Source organism: Lepeophtheirus salmonis, chromosome 1 (assembly GCF_016086655.4).
Source record: "Lepeophtheirus salmonis chromosome 1, UVic_Lsal_1.4, whole genome shotgun sequence".
NCBI lineage: Eukaryota > Metazoa > Arthropoda > Copepoda > Siphonostomatoida > Caligidae > Lepeophtheirus > Lepeophtheirus salmonis.
The window spans coordinates 42931843-42955008 of NC_052131.2; the positions used below are offsets into that span (position 1 = coordinate 42931843).

Consider the following 23166-nt stretch of genomic DNA (forward strand, 5'->3'; position numbering starts at 1 on the left):
TTAATATTATATTTTATGTAGAAAGAAAGAAAAAGTGAAATGAAAGTATCTACGAAACAAGTGGGAAACGGAGAAATATTATTTAGCTACATAATTATTATATAGAGGAAAAGGTAACTAATTCCCCTCCTTCCACGGTCGTGGTACACTGGTGACGGTGGTGGTTGTGTTTCTTTATTTCTTTGATGAGGATAATCAGTGAGTCATGTGAACCATGAAATGGATTTTTTAATTATTATTATTCATCATTGTTACAGTGGAACAGTGGAGTGGTAACATGGTCTATGAATATGGATTTTCCTCGTCCTCTGCTGCATCAGGCGCAATAACATTGGCGTCAGCAAGATCCAGACCAATTAGAGAGTCTGACTCATAGCCAAACTTATCTCTTCGGCGATTAATATTCCTTCGATGAGATACTTTCATTTCGATTATGTCCTTGATCTCTTCCAATTGATCCTCCTATTGTTAAAAAAAAAACAACAACAATTAATTAAAATTGTTAGTACTTAGTGTTATGTCAGTCCAGTCTTAGGACCGGTAATTCGGTCTGTCGCTACTAGAACTGATTTAAAAAAGAAAGAAGAAATAAAGTTGAGGGACGTCATAAAATAACGAACTTTATAATTAAGTTTTAGGATTGAACTAGAGCCTTAAGTCCTAAATAAGGATCGACACAACATTATTACTAATAGCAAAGAAAGTTGATCATCCTTATACAGAACAGTAGCAGTCGTAAAAGATGGCATTGGGGGCTAGATCCCATAATTTAAGATTAAAAAATAAAGGCTCTGTACGATATTATTTTCTTTAAAAAAATCATATTCGAAAAAAAAAATAAAAAGAAAGAAAGAATGGACTAAAAACAATTATTTATACCATAGTCCATGGCCATGCTAAACATGACTTGTATACTTACCGACATTGTCTGTTTCATTACCATGGCCTTCTTCCCAGTGCTCATCCTCTCTGAGTATATGTTTTGGTTACGTAGACGTTCTTTGGATGAAATACCTCTCTCCACTATGAGTACTGTTCGAGCCCACTATAAAGAGTGTAAATTATATATTAATAATGGATTAGAATATAGGGGCGTCTGTGGGGGGGGGGATGGAGGGGTTGTCCTCCCCCAAATGAAGGAATTTTTGTCTTACAGAGGTTAATTTTTTTTAGGATTTATTTTTCTAAAAACAGTTCATTCCACCAAATTATCGGTAGATCAACCTCCAAAAGAAAAATCCTAGTCACATTCCTTAAAGGGCTCACATTTTTCTGATTTTTTTATCCAAGTACTTCCGGGATTCCCACCTATCTGAGAGCCCGGAGCAAAAGTCTAATAAGTTTATTATTCTTTTGAAATATAGGCTATGAATTATGATTCATGTTTTGAAAATTAATATATTCACATTTTACAAAGTAAAAAGTTATTGATATTTCCTTATATCTAAAATGGATAATTAATAATTATATTTAATAGTAATTATACAACTTAGGAGATGGTATTTGAGTGACATGATATTCTTGGAGGGGTGACATATGCTGTTTAGAAAAATTTATATAAGCTATTAATCAAAAATATTTAACCTTAATTTTTTGAGAAACGCAATTTGAGAATTTATTTAAAATGTTTGTCACTTTCACAAAAATTAACCAAGTGAATTATAAAAAAAACAACTCGTGAATTGAAAAATTTAGAATTGATTTATTTGGTCAATATGAAAATTATAAAACTTTTTGGGTTATAAATATTTGCCTAATTTGAGAATAAATTTGTCCTTTTTGAGTTCATAATACATTAGTCAAGATATGACCTTTCTTATATATCTCAACTAATTTTTCACAGCTATAGAGCATTTTCACTGACGTCATACATAGCATCGTAATTGCCATCTGGGGGCTCAAAGTTGATATTTTTATTACATAAAATGGACCCATTTCCAATAAACCTTGATAAAACTCCATCAAATGGCTTTATGAATAAAAAAAATAATACTTGTATTGAATACTACTTGATGTCAATGATAAACAGTGATATTTGAATTAAATCAAAGTAATATTTACTAAAAAACCTTAAAAATAGCTAGATTTGTACAATTTTTTCATCGATTAGGGACGAGAAAAGTAAAGTAATCAGAGAAAAGTATATATATTTTCCATTATAATACTAACTTTTGATCTAAAACACGGAAATATGATTTTTTGGACACTTTAAGGTCATGTTTATAATAAAAGGGGGTAATATAGGAATAAAAAGTTTATAGACAGTGAGGCTTAAGTCCTTCTATTTGTTGATTCCATTTTGGCATCCAATAGTTCACTATTTTTCTTAATATTCATGAAAAAAAAGGTTTTCATTATTAAAAAACTTGGTTGTTTAAGTTCACATAATGGACAACATCAAAATTGTGACGTCATATGGAAAGGCTCTATTCTTTATTTCCCGATAATAGTAGTAGGGAATTGTTCAGAGTTATTGACAAATCCACATTCCGAACACTAATGAAGTAGAAAATCAACAGCTGACGTAAACAACTTAGGAGTTAATAATATTTTTGGGGATACTATTATCAAATCATATGATTATTGATAAGATGAGTCTCCCTATGAGCCGTTTTTAGGGAATGTTAACACTGTTTACCCAATCTCTTCAACCCAACAAAAGGGATCTATTTCTTTCTATTCAAACTCTTTTGAAAATAGTGATGTTCACAAGGCACCATATCTATGCATCATATATGGAGTAATAATCTCGAATCTATTTTCGTGGTGAAGTCTGATTTCGATTTTATAATCTTTTGAGTATTTTTACAATCTTTATATTTTCAGCCAACTTTTGAATAAGAAAAAAAAACAGGAAGGCTTAGGCAAAGAGAAGAATAGGTCAATTCCTCTTGGCAAATCAAAGTTTGAATACATGAGATAGATTCCCTATTAAAAAAATTCAGGTAAACCAAATCTATTTTTATAATACACTGCACTAGACATATGGCATTACCATTGAGAAAATATACTGAAATTATTGGCTAATTATTATAAATAATTAAATTAAGCCCACAAAATAGTAAATAAAACCCCTCCAAGACCTTTCAAATAGATATTATAAAGATGTTAGTTTTAGATAAATGCAATTGAAAATAAATAAAAAATAATAATAAGATAAAGTACTTTGATATTGTGTAGTAATATAGATTGAAGGTGCTAATGTCGGGATAAAACCTATGTACTTTGCGTCGACAAATTGATTGGAAACTTTACAAGATACTAGATAGATAAATTTATTAACAACCATTATATCATTTATTTTATTCATTATATTAAATTCGTAATTTTGAAGACTATCGTGAGATTACTTATTTCCCACCGAATGGTGCGATTAAACAATACATCAGATTGAATTATTTTTTAAAATGGGTAAAAGATTAAGAATTTATCTATATTATAAATAAATGAGGTTAAATTGATTTCCCCCATTTAACTAATAAAAATTTACCATTTCTATGTGAATCTCCAAAACACTTTTGGACTTCCACGAACGCCTTTTGCAGGATTTTCCCTCTCCGTAAATCGATATTTTGTAACATACCTACTATAATAAACCCTGCAACACGGGTACCCTTTGCAAGTAATATATAATTACCAAACAAAATGTATAAATATCTTTATAATTTTAATTTTTTTATACTAATATTTGTCAGGATATTTTGTTTGATATTTGTTCCAATGAAAGTAAAATCAAATCAATATTCCATTTGTAATTCAAAATGAAATCTCCATTTTTAGAAGTTCATTTTGTGTATTTATCTGATAGATTAAAGTTTAAAAAATATGTTTTCGGGGGTATATGTCGCATTAAAATGTCGTCCATGCTTAGAAGTATCTTGCTGTTCATAGTTTTTTTATGATATTTTATAAATAAACTTCAATAGCAACTAAAAAAGCGGAGAAATTAAAGAAAATGACAACGAATGAAGATTATTATAATCATATGTAGAAACGATATCAGTAAAGGTGAAACATCGTTTGAATAGGTTATTTATCCTTTTAAATACTGCTGGATACAGGATAAGTACGACTCTTGTTAGTATAACAGGGTTAGTCAGTAAAAAAATTCAGTTCTCACTGACAATTTACTAGCATAACTGATGACGTCATTTGGACCCCAAATACCGGAATTAACTACAGTGAATAATTGAAAAACCCTAAATATATCAAAAATAAGTAAGGAATCAATTGGAAAAATAAATGTAAATTTATAGCTATTCAAAGTTTTTACCTATCATTAAAAGTTTCTAAAATATTTATGAACTTTCTAATTAATGAAATAGAGTAAATTTATTGTTAATTAGAATACACATTTAATTCTAATTAATAAAGCACTGTTTATTCAATTTTGTATTACATTAATGTAATTGTTCATGGTAAAAGTTCAAACTTTTTATTTATATATATTATTAAGTTGTAGGAGACGGGGGACAATGGCCCTACCCAATTTAGGCAATCTAATATTTAATATACCCGAAAAATTAACTGTAATTCAAGAAAAGTTGTAGAGTACTATTTAATAAGGGATCATCTTGCTGAGGCTTAAATAAATTTATTGTGAGTGGCTTGAATAATCTAAAAGTTATCAACCAACTTCATGTTAATTGGTAAACTGTTTTCTTGTCCATCAATGAATAATTTAAGATCTCACAGGAAACATTTAGAAGAGATAATCTCAGTCCAAATTATTATTCAGCAACTATAAAAATATAGACTAGTTAATTGTCGTAAGGAATGGGTGAAACCCATAGTATACTTCTTTGGTTAAGTAGTCTGTATTGACTCAATACATAAAATTGTCATGAAAAAAAAAATTTATGTCATTTAAACATATTAAGTTTGACTGTATAATAGTTATCCATGGGTTTGAATGGTACAATATAAAAATATGGAAGTTATCAGCTTTAAATCAAAACCTCATTTTCCTCCCATAGAATTAAATCATCCAAAAATGATACTATTAACATTTCAAAAGAAATAGTTGAAATAGAGATAAGATAATTGGTTAAGCCACAAAGTTTGGAATTAATAAAAAAAGTTATGCTAATTCATAAAAAGATAAGAGGAAATTGGAGACCAAATTAAACGAAGAAATTGCAGGCATGTTAATATACGCCTGAACTCAAAGATCCCATTGAATCGCAATTGCTAAATGAAGTTTATAACTTCAAAGTAGAATAATTATATGAAAAAAATTGCAGTCTAGATTGGAGTAACGATCATTTTCATGAAAATTAAAAAAAAAAATATATCCAATCATATTACTTTGGGAGGTGTGATCCAATGCTTCAGTCAATTGATAGATAAGAAGTATACAATTATATTTTATCTAACTATGCATGTGTAAAATAAGATAATAAAAGGTAACAATTTAGTAGAATAAATTAAGGATTTAATAAGAAGTTATCTACTAATTGATATATTCAATTTTAATAAATTCATCATTATCAGGTTATATATGATTAAATGCGTGTTATGTCCAGAAACTGCTTCTTTGATAACTTTTAAACTGCATTTTTTTACTTTTTATGTATTAAATTTATCTAAGCAAGGTTCTCATTGACGTCATCAGAAAAAGAAAGAAAGAGTTACTCAATAAATTTGCCCTGCAATTTTCTCATTGCCAAACCTTGAGCACGACTAGGATTTTAAAATAAACAAAGATTCCCTTTATTTTCATTTTGAGTTGTTTTCATGTATGATTTAAAACAGCTGACTTAGGAACTGTATCATGAACTAAAACATATGTGTTTAATTTATATAGTGATCTATATAAATCAAGGACTAGTAATGCTATTCAGGAGCATAATGAGAATGTTAAAAAAAAATAAACCGGACATCAAGACCGTAACCCTGACAATTTAAAGAATGTTTGGGAGGAGGCTGTCCTGACAATTACTTAGATCAGCTTTAAACAGTGCTGAAAAGGGGGGAATTGAAATAAACAATAAGGTAGGATTCCGGTCCTCAATTCTACTCCATTTTTTATGAGTCCATACAAACTTCAATCTGGTTTCGTATATATCAATCATTAATTTTGTTTTTAGTAAAAAAAGGAAATTCACTCCTCAGGAATTAAATAATAATAGGAGCAACTGAAGAAAATAAAATTCCATCTTTAGTTTGAACACTCAAAAAAAAAGGGCGCCCTAAAAAGTGATTCTCCTGATTTTCATCACTATCAAGGATCTTCGTTTAGAATTCGTGTCATTGGATAGAAAAGCTAAATGAGATGACAACATGGGAAAGATTTGCCTAGTTCATTGACATGTTCAGAAAATTTATTGTTTTTCCTTATTTTTTCTTCCTAAAAAACAACAACAAACAAACAGCAAAAAAGGTAATCAATTAGTTGTAGTTAAACAATTATGTCATCTATAAATTTTTCACAGCTTAAGGAGTGCTTATTGGAACTCAACCAATCAAAATTCAGAACACTAATAGTACAAAAATAATCAGAAAAATCGAAAGCTGGTAATAATATACTATATAATTTCTTATCAATGTGAGGTAACGCCGTGTTGACTATAACACACCTAAATTAGTATGATAAAATTAATTCGCAAGCTTGTAAAGTTTGAAAACATAGTTTATCGTCGTTTGATACCTGTTAGCCTTATTGGTGACTTTTAAGGTCTCCCGCATAGAGAAAGAAATGCCTTAAGAAATAAATTGTTACTTATATTGTATCTTGCAACTTTTCCTTTTCTAGGAAGAAACAATAAAAAGGCACAAAATCATTTGGTAGGAGTTACCCAATTCTTTTAATTTATGAAATTACAATTCAATAATTATTGGGGTCTCAACAATTATTAAAAATAGGATGGATAATCATTTTTTTTTTTGAGGGATAAGGAGCCTATTGATGGAAGCTAACAACGTCCCTGATTGGATATATGCTCACTCTATCACTATTATTCAATTAGTATGAACCACTCAAAATTTTGAGTGGTTTTAATGGAATGATTAAAGATTCATCTTTGAAGAATGTAGAAAGTATGAAGTTTGTTAGAGATTGGTACAAGGATATAACGTTCTACATATGTGACTAGGGAATAAAGAAAATTGATCTGAGATATGAAATAATTGATACATAGATATAAAGAGATGAAACGAATATTTTGTTGGACGTATAGGGACTGTTTAGAGTCCGGCACGACTGGTCTGCAGGTGCACGGTGATAGTATCGTGGAAAAACTCAATAGGATTTTAAACGATACTTATGACTGAAAGTATTATGAAAAATAAAAAAACAAGCTCAATGCAAAGTTTAATTCACAAGAAAATGATGCCAATGAGTAATTTGAATTTTTAGAGAGAAATTCGACTTCCTCAGCATAGTGTTTAAAATTTGATATCCGGTCAGGTTTTGATTGGATAGAGGGCGTTCCAGTGGCTATACTTGTACATCCAACAGTGCCTATTCTACGGCATTACCTCACAAACATAAAAAAATACTCTTTATTTTTATCAACATTCCATTTTCTTCCCCCCACCCCCATAAGCAGTGTTCTGAACGTTGATTGGTTTAATTATATATTAAATTAAATATCAAGAATCTGATCAATTCCTAAAAAATATTTTAGAATAACTCCAAAGTTGGAAAGAATTTCCGAAATACCACTTACTGATTTTGGAGCATTTTCCCTGTTTCTTTTTGGAAAAGAGACTGTGAGGTCCAATAAATGTAACGCCGTGATATTCATATGAACGGTGTCTTTCGAATATCTAATTATAACTTGGTAAATCTGAGATCCATTCATAAGAATATTCATTATCACTTATTAATTATTCTGTATTTTATTACAACTGTTTATATCGATAAATATGGGAGTCTTTCAATGTACACAGTACTAGAACTGTGAACATTGAAACTTATTTTGTTATGGCTTATGATTCCATGTAGGAATTTAGAAGTTATTATGAAATCAATTCTTCTTATAAACATTCAAAATTGCATACTACATACCACACCCACATCATGATAAAAACATTTGATAATAAAGACAAATAGAGAAAAGGTAAGTTCAAATTATTTTTAAATGAATGAATGTTAAGTTGTAAAAAGAAAAAAGACCTAAAATTTCCATATTTAATGATTTTTGTAAAATAAAAAACCCGGGATATTTCCTTTTAAATATACAAAATACATAACAATACAGCACTTACAATAAAATAAATATTTCAGATGAGTACCTGATCTAAAAAACAAACAATCACTATAACAACTATTCCCCTAAATCAACAATTCAATGTCAGAAAGACATGAAAATTTATAGGATGTTTGTTAGGTACTGCGAATAGTACCAAATATATATATAAATAAGTTCGTTGTACTACCTCTAAATATTTCTTAAATTTTGTAGTATATATTTTTATACAAAAGATCATTTTGAGATCTTAAGAGCACTATTTTTCAAAAAAATTCCTTGAGAGCCACTCTAATATTCTAAAGAACACATCTGAAGATATCAGGGGCATGAACTGAGTCGAAGTACTTCTTCCAAGTACACATACAAATGAACTCATCAAGGATGGATCTCATATCCTCAATCATATGTGCAATGCCATCATATTCTAGAGGATTTCATTTGGTCTAAATCCTCAAATCAAAATTATGAGATTATCAATTTTTGATTACCTACTGATATTATACGTATGATAGGAGTGACTACTAAATCATCTAACTTTATAATGCATGTAGGCTGTGAATTTGCAAATACATAAATATCGAGCCGTGTATTTAATCTAAAAATGATAAGATCACTCTTATCTAAAAAACAATCAGATTTCAAATGCATTCTATTTCTATATAAACTGATGCCACATTACATTGTTGTCTATTTTGCTAAACTAAAAATAAGTTTATCAAAATGACAAACAATATTTCGAAAAGGTACGAAGAATTGTTAGAGTCAGGACTATTTTCTGATGTGACGTTTTTGGTTGGTGAAGAGAGTGCCTACGACTCCAGTGGGCGTTTTTCTGCTCATAAATGTATCTTAGGGTCTGTGAGTCCAGTCTTTGCTAAGATGTTAAGTGAAGACTCTAAAGCGATTAAAATGCCTAATCCATCTTCATATGGCTTCAAAGGAATGGTGAAATGGATTTATACCCCACAAAATAGTCTAGAGTATGATGGCATATTGAACAAAGACTGTGATGGTTCTAATAAGTGGGCAGTAGAGCTATGCGTGCCAGATATGAGCCCATCAATCTTTAAAGATGTATTAAAATGGATGTACACTGGTGAAATCGATCTGAGTATTGATAATGTGTTTGCAATTCTACATGGAGCAGATAAATATGAACTGACATGTTTAATGGAAAAATGTATTTCATTCACGAAGCAAAATGTAGAGACCAAAAGTCTTTGTCAGCTCTTTTGTAAGGCAAAGCAGCATAACACCTCAGAATTGCTATCATGGATTGATGACCGAATTGGAATGAACGCTAATATAATTAACGCATCAAACTCATTTCTTGAAATCAAAGACAATGAAACATTAAAAGACATTTTAGCTATTGATAATCTTGATCTTGATGAAATCGATGTCTTTAAAACTGCTTGCCGTTGGGCATCTATTCGTTCAAAAGACAAGGAGGAGAACCATGAAGAAATAGATTTAAGAGGAATCCTTGGCCCAGCTCTCTATTCAATTCGCTTCCCTCTTCTAACTCCTTCACAAATTGTGAGTGATGTTTTACCATCTGGACTCCTTAAAGATCAAGAAGTAGTTGACGTACTCAAATGTATCTCCAAACTCCATTCCACCGATTTATTTTCCATGAAAACAAGGATTCGTAACTGTTGTAGGTTCAAATCGAAAGCTATTTCACCTATTTCAAGCCTTCATCACTCCATAGAGCTTAGAGTGGACCAACCTATCTTGATTCACGGCTACGGAATATATACATCTAGCTCTGATAGTAATAATTCCAGATTGGCTGGACAAATAAACTTGGACTCTGTTGATTCAAAGGATGTAAACGAATGTGCAAAAGCTACTTACTTTAGTATTAATCATGTACAAAGTTACAAAATATCCAGAATTCTTTTTGATGAACCCATAGAAATAGCACCAGAGTCTGTTTATAGAGCATCAATTAAATTTGATCCAACCTCCTTAGGTGTAGCCAGTTATATGGGTAAGAATGGAAATGCCAAAATGACTCTAGATGGAGTGGAGTTTAGTTTTATAGATGTCACAGATAGTGGGAATGAGACCAATTTACAAAAGGGACAAATCCCATGGATTATTTTTAGTCGTGTCCTATAATTATTTACGTAATTAATATATCAATAAACATATTTGGAGAAAAACTGTGAATTTTCATTATCATCATATTAACTAGTATTCTGAGAGGTCAACTCAAAGGCCTTGTTTTTTGCAGTCTTATCATATTAATAAAATGATAATTAATATGATAAGTAATCACTAGATTGTGAAATATCTTCGAAATAAAACATTTTGAATAAATATATTTACAATCAATTAATGTTGATTGCTTATTTGATTTTAAAGAAATAATTAAAAAGTTGAATGAAAACGATTGATAGAATTGATAATTAATTGAAAGAAAAGATCATATCCATTTAACTAATTACAAAAAGTATCCAATATACTCTTTGAAATTTAATGAGGAAACTATCGTGAAGGTCACAAATATGGACTTAAGTTGCTTTAAAAAATATGAAATTAATTATTACATATTTAGAAACAAACAGAGACTTCTCTCCAGCAAGGGTACAAGAAAAGCGGTAATCCTCCAAGTCTTAGGAAGGAAAGTAAGTGATTTGCTCAAATGTATGTATATATTATACATGCATTTGTAGGTGTAAGTTGATCCTATTTTTAGGGCAAAATGTAATTTTATTATTATTATTTAAAATAAGGAAGAAAATAGAAATCATCATTAGGCTACAAAAAATGTGTTTGAAATTTAAAATGCATATTTTATGAAGATACGAAGAATGTAGATATTATTAAAATAAAATGACGGAATATTAGAAAACGAAATACACCCCAACCTCCTTATTCCCAAGACGTTTTATTGCATTGAGACTCCAAATTTATATGTGATTTAGCCTAGGCAACCCTCTCAATTTCACCCAAATGCTGAAATCAAGGGGGTTCCATTTTGGCGAAGACCGAGGCAAAAATTATTTCGACCAAAACCCTCCAAGCCCAACTTCTTCGAAAGATACTGCTGGGCGGCATTTAATGTTGGGTAAATGAGCCATAGGTTGTCTCAAAAAGTGGAAAAGCTTGACTCTGAAGTAATGTTTCTAGCTCTTAACATTGACGTTTCCGTTTAACCATATGGGAGAAAAAGCTTTCCCATCACTCACAACAAAATTTAGCATCATTTGGAGCTGGGATGCTTTGATTTGCTCACAAATCTATCAGAAGGATTGGCAGAGATAACACAAGATTCCATGCACCTGTCATTCCTTTGATTATGGTATTTGTCAACCAAAAACGCTTTTTAGTCGGAAAAGACAAAAACACGGCCTTAAGATTTCTTTTGAATTTGTTCCGTATCTTCAAACACCGTTCTAGCCTCTTTTTGCGCTGTTTTGAGGTTAACAATTCAACTTTTGTCTTCGTAAAAGACTTGAGGCTCAAATCCTCGGCCAAAAGGTTCCTCATTGTCTTAGGTGACATCCCATGGTCTAGAACAAGCTTGTGTGTACTTGCAGAAGGGTTGGCATCAATTTCAGCAATTTTTGAAGGTGCTTTCACTGTGTGAGACTGTTTAGTGTGTAGGAGATCCTTAAAATTAGACCCCCTTTCATTCAACCTCTTCTTGATCCTCCAAACTTTGTTTCTGTGGGCTCCATATGTCGTTGTTTTCCTCTCCAGCCAAGATCCGCTCTCCAATTTTTTCGTGCAACTACTCCATGGTCAAATATCTTACACGCCATTATCTCGCTAACACAAAATTACCTTATGTATTTTGTTGTCAGCTGTCGATTCCCTCTTCTCCCTTGATATGTCATGGCTATTTCATAATTTATTCTTTTTCATAAATACACAAAGTAATAAGTTATTCGATAGATATGGTTCGTTTCGAAAAGAACAGGAATTCAATTTCTTGTTGATCCCTCGTGGCTTATATTAGCTATTTTATTATTCCTATGAAGAAATTTTGGCTATTTCTTAATAGAAATTATATAATAACTAATCATAACTACTATTTTAATCAAATATTACTAAGCAATATTATAATACAGAATCAAATAAAATAATATTAATTTAATATTTAAAATTTTAATAATATTTAAAAAAATTTATAAAATGGTGAAGAAATAATATGATAGTGATAGTCTGGAAGTATATAAGATATAAATAGCAGTTGGTATGATTGACTTATTTGGCTAACTACCAGATGATTTGCGCCTTTTTTCTGTTTATTTTTGGAGGAAAGGTTGCATGATAGAATAAAAATAACGACGTGGAATTAAAACAAACTTATTTTCCACGCAACATTGATTAAGGTTTCATGCAACCTCTCGCAAAATGTGAACTTTCAGGGATAATCAATAACATCCGAGTAATCCCTCCCTATGTCATTGCTAGATACATAATACAGGGGTTATGCTTATTTACTTCAACGTCAGGATAGATATGCTCAGTGATGCTAATCGTAAGCTTTTTTTTAGCTCATCCGTTTTTTTGGTGTTGTCAACCTGAAGAGTGTTTTTTTTAAATGTATTTTTCTAAGCTGCTATCATCATTATCTAATTCCTGAGGAGTGAACTTTCTTTTCTAATACATACAAATAAAACCGTATCATTGATGTATACAAGACCAGATTTAACATTAACAAGTAAATTTAAAAGACAGAGAGTAGTAACCTTGATGATTTATAGCGGAGTTGTAATTGTAAGTCCTCGATGGACTCAGAGTAAAGTTGAGGATCGACATCTGAGTAATTCTTGCCTAAGTCCTTGTTTATTTCCTATTATCATTTCTCCCCCTCGTCACAACTACTTACATCTGGTCTAATAAAACATCACGACAGTTAAGCTATTCTACTCCAAAAAACATTCTTCAAATTGTCAGTGCTACAATGTTATGCAGATTTTAGTTTTTACAATATCCGAAATGCGAAGGATTTTCATCAATATCTATACTTTTCCTTTTCCACATATTTTTCAAAGTGTCAGGGTGAGAATATTAATTTTTGGCATAAAAAAACATACTGGTAGATCATATTATTTTCAACTATGCTGAAAAAATAACTATGTATAATAGTGATACTATTTAGTTAAAGATTGTTATATGCTTTTGCGTCCGATTCAGACGTAAGATTTAGGACAGGAAATCAAACTTACCGATACATTCATATTACTAATTGATAACTAATTATTATAATATGATACATTATACAAATTTAATCCCCGTCCATGGTTTTTGTTATTTCCAAACATATAGTAAATAAATACGTAACTTTATTATGTCAAAATGGAATGCTAACATTAATGTAAGTATACTTGATAATTAATAATTATCATTAAATGACTGATGTTATATAATGATGCATAATGATTAAATAAGACGTACAAATCTAAGCCTGTAATTTGTCCAGAAAATATAACAATCATTGAGTTACCTTACCTGTCTCATCCATTCGTTTTTGATTTCAGCAATTTTCGTATAAGTGTCCCCCATCATAGCAATGAGAAGATTCACCAGAAGAACCACGACTATAGCAATAAATACGAAACAGTGGAACTATGAAATGGTAATAGAAATTACAATTATATAACAGTCGAAAGAAATTGACATTTTCTAATAAATATATTAAGTGTAAACACGACCTTTCCTAGTAAGGTATGATCTGTTGAGATGAGACTATTCCAAATGGTGCCAAAGGATCCTAAGGACATGAGAAATATGGCAATAATGCTCTCAATGGGTGAAGGCATGGGATGACTTGATGAAGAGTCATAGGATTGGAATATGATGTAGAAGGCTTGAGAAAATCCCATTACAAAAATGAAGTAAATCGTTCCAAATCGAAGAAGATCCGAAGCAAGCATTCGGTAGATCATAATAACGAAAGGTCCAGTCAATTTAAAGCCTCTGTGTATATATTTGTGGTGTATAATAAAGGGAATCAGAAAAAGAGATCGTATTAGATTTGAGGTACAATAATAAACTGGAAGTATATTGTAGATATACATGAAATTGACCAAATCACAAAATAATCCGACAGAAACTTTATTTAATAGCTTTAAAAATCAAAAAAATAATCCGTTTAATCTTATGTATAAAAATCAAGTTGTTTTTTTACCGCCCATTTGTCTATCCCTTGAAATTTTTGCACAACTCTTGACACCTTGATCTGTACTGAATCATGGAAATACCCCCATATTTTTTTCTAATCGAAAATTGATTCATTGCCGCATTTAAATCCAAATTTCAGCTTAGTCTAAATTGAATACTCAGATTGTACAAGTTACAATTAGGTAAGGTCGAGTTTGAGTTTCTGTGGAGTTTTTTCATTACATGTAATGTGGTTTCTCCTTTTTAGTACAATGTCAACTCTTATTTTAAATAGAAATTAGTATGGTATGTAGTTTTTTACTGACCATAATACTCATACTAAAACTTTGACTCGAATGTTTCGAGTGCAGATTTGTCGAGTCAAATTTTCAGAGCAAGTTGGAGTAATTAAAAAAAAAAAAATCAGGTTTAGTAATATCAAGATCCTTAAATTCTAGGAGAGGCTCCCCCATAAACTATTTCACATTTTGAGAGAAGCTCTCCAAATAATAAAGGAGCAAGGGGAGCCGTATCTACGCATTTTTTAAAGAGTGAGAGACACTTTTTATTTATAGGTAATTTTTTTTTTTTTTTGGGAAAAATTTGAATGACGTTTTTCCTAAAAATACAAAAAAATTTTATTGATATTAATTGAGAACATAACCTTAACATTTCACAAATTTTCAAATTGCAAAATTTTGAAAAGGAAAAAAACAGTGTTTGTATGAGAAAGACATCATTAAAAAATAAATGATTTTTAATCCCAAGGCTCTATGATGATGTCATAATTGTTAGATTAACATAAAATTTCTGTAATTTATCTTCTAACTTTAAAAATAGAAAAAAATATCCCTTTCAATAAAACCTCTTTATACGAAATATGGACACAATTTATTAAAAAGAATATATCGAAGGCTTGAGGAGGAATTCATAAACCATGGGACTACTTAGGGGGTAGGGTGATGCGACTTAAAACAACATCAATCCTCGTTGGGGAGGAAGGAGGAGTTAAATTAAATAACGTTCCAAAATGGCATAAATGATGTCAAAAGGACACATGCGACTAAAAATTTTAATATACTGTTTTCTAAAAAAATATGATTAAATGAATTATAGAGAAACATTTAAAAAAATACTATAAGAAGGCCTGTCCCTATCTTTAAAAAATAAAACGTCATAAAATGAAATATGGGAAAATTTTATGGTTTTTGGAAGGAGTGAAGAAAATAGCCACATAAGTCCACATGGTGGAGAAGGGGTTGTAATTAATGATGTTAATTGGGTTTTATAGTTTTATTTTTTAGCTGGCACGTTTTTTCTTGGAATTGGTAATCTGAAGAATGTATATTCTTTTCCTTAGCAATTGTCATTATTATTAAATAGAGTATGAAACAAACTAAAATGTATTTATTATCTGTAAGGTGGTGTGACTTTCTGTAGCCTGGTCTAACATAGGTAAAGATTGCATGAGGGCGCTGGTGTCTCTTCTACGTGATAATGATAATTACCATTCAGAGAGTTGTATTATTTTGTCACAATACGGCGCCACTCTCTGTCGCCCAATTTTAAAAACATAGAGATTAAATACATAGAATAATGATGTGAAGAAGTAGTTTACGCCGTCGAAAAATAAGAAATCGAAAACCAATAATTATTGATTCTTAAAATGAATAAGATTTGTGAGTAGGCTCTACACTTTGGTACCTTAAATTCTCTCACTTTCATGTTTTCCCAAATGATATATAATTACCACAGGTTTAATAAAATTTGAGATGAATACAGTACAGTTATAGTCTGGAGTCTGCCCCGGAAGATTTTAACCCATTAGGTACAGAAGATTTGATCTCCTGAAAATAGCCTCTTGAAAGTTTATTTGAACCATAAGGTACATGGACAAAACATACACCAATATAGAGTAGTTCTATGTCAGGACATCATAAAAAACCAAAACTGACAAAAAAAATTCGTCCGAAAAGTAAGGTCTGAAAGTACTCCGAAAACGGTAAAGTTTAAATTTTTCACGCCATAATGTACATGGACAAAACTTGCATAAGTCTAGTGTACTATGTCAGGACATCATACAAAACTAAGACTGAAAAAAAATGTCTGTCTCGAAAAGTGAGGTCAGCCCCCACCCCCTTCCAATGTTGCCTCAAGACTTGTTGAATTTTAGGGTTTATTTCACCCCCATAAAGTATAAGGACTAAACTTTTATCAATGTATAGTATTATCTCAGGTCATCATAAGAATCAAGACTGACAAATAAATTCCGTTGCGGGAAAATTAAGTCATACCCCCCCAAAAATGACAACTCCCCCACCCCTAAATTAAAACAATTTGTTGATAATGCTTTATCAGAACATTACAACAACCTCGATCTCATCATATTTTCAGTTACAAATTGTATTATAAACTTTATAGATACATATTTAAATGAAAATTAGAATGACATTTCTCATTGGTTGTGTGGATGTCCCGTATTGTTTTCCATACAACTTGGTCATATTGTTTGGTGATTTGGTAATTGGCCTAGGGTGTTGTTTCTCTTGCGAACCTTCATTGAAGATATGGGTAGAAGCAGTATTACACACCAACAACGCTACGCAATATATAAGCATAACTAAGATTTATGCAGGACATGACAATACATTCTGAAAATCACTTCCTGCCTATCATACCTTCACGGGTTGTGATAATACAATGTCATTCAATGGAAAGGGGGAAATAAGATCACTAAAGCTCCTCCAGAAAAGAAGAAGAAGAAGCATAGTCAGGGTTTAACGTCTTTGGACTTGCATATGAAATCAACACATCCACTATCTTTTAATTTAGGAGGCTGGTACTTTTTTGGGGGACTGACTAAATTTTAACAGGCGTAATTTTTTGTCAGTCTTGGTTTTTATGATGACCTGACATATTACTATACATTGATGGAAGTTTTGTCCATTTACTTCATGGGGTGAAATAAACCAAATAAATTCAACGTTTTTTGGGCGAAAAAAATTTAATCGTATACGATGTTTAATTTTAGAGATTTTTTTGTTAACAGCTCTGGTTTTTTGAAATTTTTCTCCTAAAATTTAATATTTGAAAAAAAATAATTCAAAAAATTTTACATTTGAGATTTAATTTTTGAAATTTTTTACCAAAAAATTTAATTTTTGTGAATAACTATGAGTTTTTGTAAAAATAAAGGTATGGGTTTTTAAAATTTTATTCTAATTTTTTTTTTTGTGAATAGCTAAGCATTTTTGATTTCTTTCCCCAAATATTGTAATTTTTGGATTATTTTTTCCAAAAAAATTCTAAAAACCAAGCCCGGTTTCAAACATATATAATCCTGCGGACGCCCCTGGTATATATATATTTAAAAAAATAAATACTAACCGACAGAAAAACAAAAAGTAGAAACCTGTGAAGAGCATGGCAATAATAGCTAAGACATCTTCACTTTGGTACCAACATAGGAATCTCAAAGGGACGCAAAATTGTATGAGAAGACAAGCAATGAGGAAGAAAACCCTTGAGGGACAAAGTTGCATGTTTTCAATAAATATTTTGAAGGGAACAAATGTGGCCTCTCGGACGCAGGAAAGCAAGTACATCAGAGCCCATATCACTAATAAAAAAAAAAACTGCAATTAGTGGGTATATTTCATATATGAATACGATAATATGCAAATGCATTATGTAAGTATCTCCACACATGCAACTACTTATGAATCAATGATCAAAATTTCCCAATTCCGCATGAATATGCAAAAAAAAAGAAAAAATACATATATATATATTCGAGGTTCTTCGGACATACTTGCACGCACGTACATAATATGTATTTAAATAGCACCACATGACATACCTAGTATGATTTCAGCTAAGCCTCGTGCTTTCTGTAAGTTGGTATCATAGGTATGTAGGAAACAAGGCTTATCTGTTTTATCTCGACGAATGATTATCTTCTTCGTGGACTTTAGCTTTGTCGTTGGCAACGCTGTGGTTGTGGTCATGGCCATGGTTTCAGTAGTTAGATTCTCGTCTCTAGTAGTGGTGATCCCCATTTCATCAAATATTGAAGATTCAGTAGAATTATAGAAAGCTGAGGGAGTAGTGCTCAAGGAGGAAAGGGTAGCAGTGTTTCCTGTCATGTTTGAGGGAAGGGGCGCTAAAGGACGGTTCACAAAGCAAAATGTAGAGATAATGAAATAAAATGTAAAAATGACGAGTTGTCGAAAGAAAATTTTCTTAATAAATGACTTCCATTTGACTTGAAGAAGATCCACCACCACGCCTTCAATTAAGTCAATGTGCTCTACAAGACGCTAGGATTAAAAGTATCACTTAAAAATAAATCATGGGTAGTAATACAAATCGTGTGTATTTTCGGCATGTTAAAAAAAGAAACTGAAAATTAATATGGTAACCCTGAAAAAGAAATGAATGTTTTGAAGGAGAGTAGCTACAATCAAGTCTGACAAGATAGGAAATAAACAAGAACATAGGCAAAATTGACCTCGATGTCCAATAAGAACTTACAATTATACCTCTGCAACAAATCCTCATGGTTACTTTCCGTCTTTTATGAGCATACACAAATGTTCAATCTGGTTTTGAATATAATTGAATCTAGTAGCCAGTTGGAAAGGGAGCTCACTACTGAGGAATTAAATAAAAATGACAACTCCTACAAAAAGAAAATTCATTCTTTTGATTACCAATTCAAAAAAACAAAAAAAACCGGACCAACTAAAAAGTACACACGATTTACATCAGGAATCATGGGAGTAGGTAATCTTCTTTGTACATACCCCAAAAACAATTAAATTGAGACCAGACTGAGTATTCAACTCTCCTGTGGTGGGATTGATACTATCCAATTCCTCAATTGGATATGCAGAGCAGCACACATTACCAATCTGCCAATAGACTTCTCGATCAATGCTTGCAATATGGAAAAACATTTCTTGTCGAGCCAAAAAGGCAGCTAATGTTAATGGAGTAAGTTGTTGCTTATTCAATTTATTAATAGAGGATCCACACTCCACGGCCATATCAAACATTTTCTAAAAAGTTATTTGTAGTTACATTATTATAAATATTTGTTTAGTAGCATTCATTAAAACCTTACCATATTGTTGTTAATGACCATGATATGGGTAACAGAGTTTCCATTCTCATCCACCAGATCATGATTCGCCCCTTTGGCCAATATGAGTCGATAACACTCCTCCTGACTAAGAACTGCAGCAAAAGTAAGAGGATACTCACCCCAAGCCACGTAACTAAGATGTAGAAAAATAAGAGATTTATTTATGTATTAGGGATCCATCAATATATTTGAAGCCGATTTGAGGAAGCTTTAGATTAATTGGTTAAGGTTACGGATTATTCCGATATTATATTTTCTTAAAATAACCCATCGGTTATCAATCAGATATTACTGAGTCCACAAGTTAAAAATATAAGAAGAAACATTATAGGACGTCAAATAATAAAAAAATCGACCAAATTATTGGGGTATCCCTTCGATTTCCTAATGTATTATTTGTTGGTAGATGATATTTGGATGGTTATATAAAAACAACGGAATATAAAGAGTAAGAAATACTCACGAAACCTCTTAACCTACCCTGGATAAGTGGTTTTAATGCACACATCCGCATTTTCCCAATTTTTATTGTCGGTACGTGAGGATTTTTGATCATCCGGTGTGAAAAATGCGCCCGAGCATCTTTCATGGATATTGACTCCTTGCTCCAAAAGATATTTGACCATAGTGGGATCCTCTCCGACAACAGACATGTGGAGAACATTCTCTCCTGAACAAAAAAAAAAGATTAAATAAAAGGTTAAGCAGGTTACCCACCTACCAATGTAATAGTAAGTAATAGTAATCGTAATAAGAATGATAGATCCATGAACACAATACACATTAAAGAAATTTCCTTCCTTATAAATCCAATTATGACCATAAATTAGGTCTCTCTTTCCCTCTTTTTCCCCATTTCTATTCATTTCTTTCTCCTTAAACCACCCCCTCAACGTGCATAAAATTGAACTTTTACAAAAGAATTGCTTTTAACAACAATGAGGCAAAGAGAAGCCTAGACCCAGGGGTTTGATTTATGTGGTTCATTCTTTCTTCTGCTTCTTACAAAATAAAATTATAGTAATATCAAAAATAATAAAATGTAATTTAAAAAAGAAAGACAATTTTACATGCATACGAGTAGATAATATAATAATAACACACAGCCCATGAGTGAGTGAGTGTGCTCTAGGTTCTCAAAAGAGGGGAAAGGAGATAAAAAGAGAGAAATATGTACATAAATTTATTCATATGATACATGGAAATTGAGTTGAACGAATGAACTCATCTCAATTCTCAATGACATCAAATCATTAAAATACCATAATACTCCTCCGACAGATACACATCATTGATTAGCTTAGGAAACCATTTGAGTAGCCTTCGACCTAGAAAGGTATGTGTTGTCGTGTTCACCAAATAACAGATGTGAAAAACCGTTTCTCCCACGGAACCCCTCTTCTCAACCATCCAACAACATTCGCGATACATCTCAGGGGCTATTAATAGAATAAGACGGAATCACATTCAAATATATGTACCATATATTGTACCTAGCATTGCTACAGTCGACACAACAGGAGGATGGGGTCCCTAACCAGATCTTATATAATCCCCCCCCCCCAAGTCCTTTAACTAAAAGTCCATATCAAATATTATAGTTTCAGACCTTGAATATTTCTAAATCAAGTTCTCAGATTTCTTTTGAGCTCATTTCAACTCCATAGTGATTAGGGATTGAAATTCTCATGTGCATACATTTAAAAAAGTGTATGTTGGTAGCCTGCAAGATAATAGTGCTCATGATGATTCATGCTAATATTAAAGATTTTCTTAAGTTAAGGTTAAAATAACTTTTGAGTCCAAATCATTAAGAGATTAAGTTGAGTTGCAAATCTTTAAAATATAGACTCAAGTCCAAGTGAAGTAACAAGTCTCTATTCCAAAACAAAACCTCCCCCCCTCCTCCATTATATATACTACATTTATTAAACTTAGATACATATGTTTATATTTCCCGAATGTTACTCCCCCCGGTTTTAGGGGGCATTAAATATCAATCCATTTCCATTTTTATCCCTTTTTTATATTTTTTTTTTAAACAATCATAAAAATCACTCTTTAAAAAATGAACAACGCATCCGTCTTTGTCTCAGATATCGCATACTCTCAAATTGGCTATGACTACATTTATGGAACTAATGCACTTATAATTTCAGAATGCTCTTCTTCAGTACAAAAATCATATCTACCCCCTTAAATGCATGGCTTTTTAAATTACGCGTAGGTTACGTGGATTAGATAAATATATGACTTGATTTGAAATTCTGAGTCGGATATTTATTTTTTCGATTCGATCCTTAATCAAATAATAATAATATTTACTCATTATAAGTTTAATTCCGAAAAAAAAACAACTTTAAAATCCTATTATTCTTTTCTTTTCTGATCCTTTATAATTCCTTAGATAATATTAAGATCAAATCTCCTATCGTTTGTTAAAATTGTAATTTTTTTTTTTTTTCATTTAAAAAAAAACAACAACTTAATACATGTTGAATGCGATAAATTCTAAGATAGGTAATAATAGGGATTGCCAACAGTAAACCTTTGGCATCATACCCCAAGAAAATTCAAACAAATTTTATCCTGCATAGTTCCTAAACTATGGAAGTATTTCTATTTGTAAAAAGAAATAAATTATCAAAATATGTGGAAAGACTCTAAGGAAAGCGGTTTTACACATTCATATAGTTACTTAATCGAAACCTAACATTTGGAGTCAAAATTCACAATATATATTATTTTCAAATTGACATTAATATCAAGATGTTAGTTTTCTAATCGTCATCTGTCGATTTTTCTGCTTCTTTTCTTGAAAATCAGTGTTAGGAACGTTGATTGGTTGAAGTAGAATAAGTTCTTGCTATGTTGTAAACAATTCCCAATAATTAATTATTGGGAATTGAATTTTGGAGGAAAGGTTGAGTGATACAACGAGTTATCTTTTTTTCTCTCCTTTTCTAATTTATGGAACTTTAACAACTCGACTCAAGCCAAAATAACACTTGCTGTTGGGCAAGGTCTATGAGGGAGGTATTTAGGGACGTAATAACAAGGCAGTTTAAGAGGAAACTACTTTAGTAAATATATATATATATATTTATGTTATCCCTCTGATTTTGCGAAAATAGCGTCTTCGACTCTTTTAAGCCCACTTTTCTTGGGAGAAAAACAGTGTCAAATTTATGCTCAGTTCACTCCTAGAACAAATATATTTTCAAAAAATATCTTTATTTAAAAAATAGATTTTGTTTTGGTTTAAGAATGAGCTAGATACACAAAGTGAGGAAGTCAATAAGTTTGAGAAGCACTTCTCTACAGGTTCCACGGAAAGTCCTAATTTAAATTAACTTTATATAATATAATTATATGTAAGATTGCGAAATATTATGTTTAAATTCTAGTTGCGTCAAAACAAACAGTTTTGTTAACCTCAATGAAGGCCAAGAGAGAGGCTATAATTAAGGAGTACATGAAGGGCAAATCTCGACCAGCCATCTTGAGGAACCTAAAAAGCCTGGAGGTCAACCCCATGCTCATCAAGAAAACAATTGAGAGGTATGAGGAGACTCAATCTATCAAGGACAGACTCAGATCAGGCATAACAAGTTCAAAAAGGACGCCCGGAGTCGTCAAGGCAAGAATTGTAAAATATCTTAGGAGGAACCTCACCAAGATGGCCAATGATTTCTACATTGG

The 23166-nt window shown here is 31.3% G+C and overlaps 1 protein-coding gene and 1 long non-coding RNA gene across 4 annotated transcripts in view; one reads left to right on the plus strand and one right to left on the minus strand.

The window, feature by feature from the left end:
* The first annotated feature begins 19 nt into the window (after positions 1–19).
* On the plus strand, positions 20–612 carry LOC139907152 (uncharacterized). Its single transcript, XR_011783556.1, has 2 exons — positions 20–198; positions 258–612. It is a non-coding gene; the product is annotated as an uncharacterized lncRNA (long non-coding RNA).
* nan (transient receptor potential cation channel subfamily V member nanchung) overlaps positions 192–23166 on the minus strand; it is a 36903-nt gene continuing 13928 nt past the window's right edge. For 2 of the 3 annotated variants that reach the window (XM_040725257.2, XM_071893307.1), the window contains 10 exons: positions 20727–20903; positions 19945–20134; positions 19444–19597; positions 19124–19378; positions 18178–18637; positions 17706–17937; positions 13871–14135; positions 13668–13784; positions 920–1045; positions 192–462 (listed from right to left, as the gene is read on the minus strand). In XM_040725257.2, the coding sequence (XP_040581191.1) occupies positions 283–462; positions 920–1045; positions 13668–13784; positions 13871–14135; positions 17706–17937; positions 18178–18637; positions 19124–19378; positions 19444–19597; positions 19945–20134; positions 20727–20903 (2156 nt within the window). In that variant the 3' untranslated portion in view covers positions 192–282. Of the gene's footprint in view, positions 463–919; positions 1046–13667; positions 13785–13870; positions 14136–17705; positions 17938–18177; positions 18638–19123; positions 19379–19443; positions 19598–19944; positions 20135–20185; positions 20471–20726; positions 20904–23166 lie in introns of those variants that run through there. The other variant, XM_040725263.2, reaches the window with a different exon arrangement.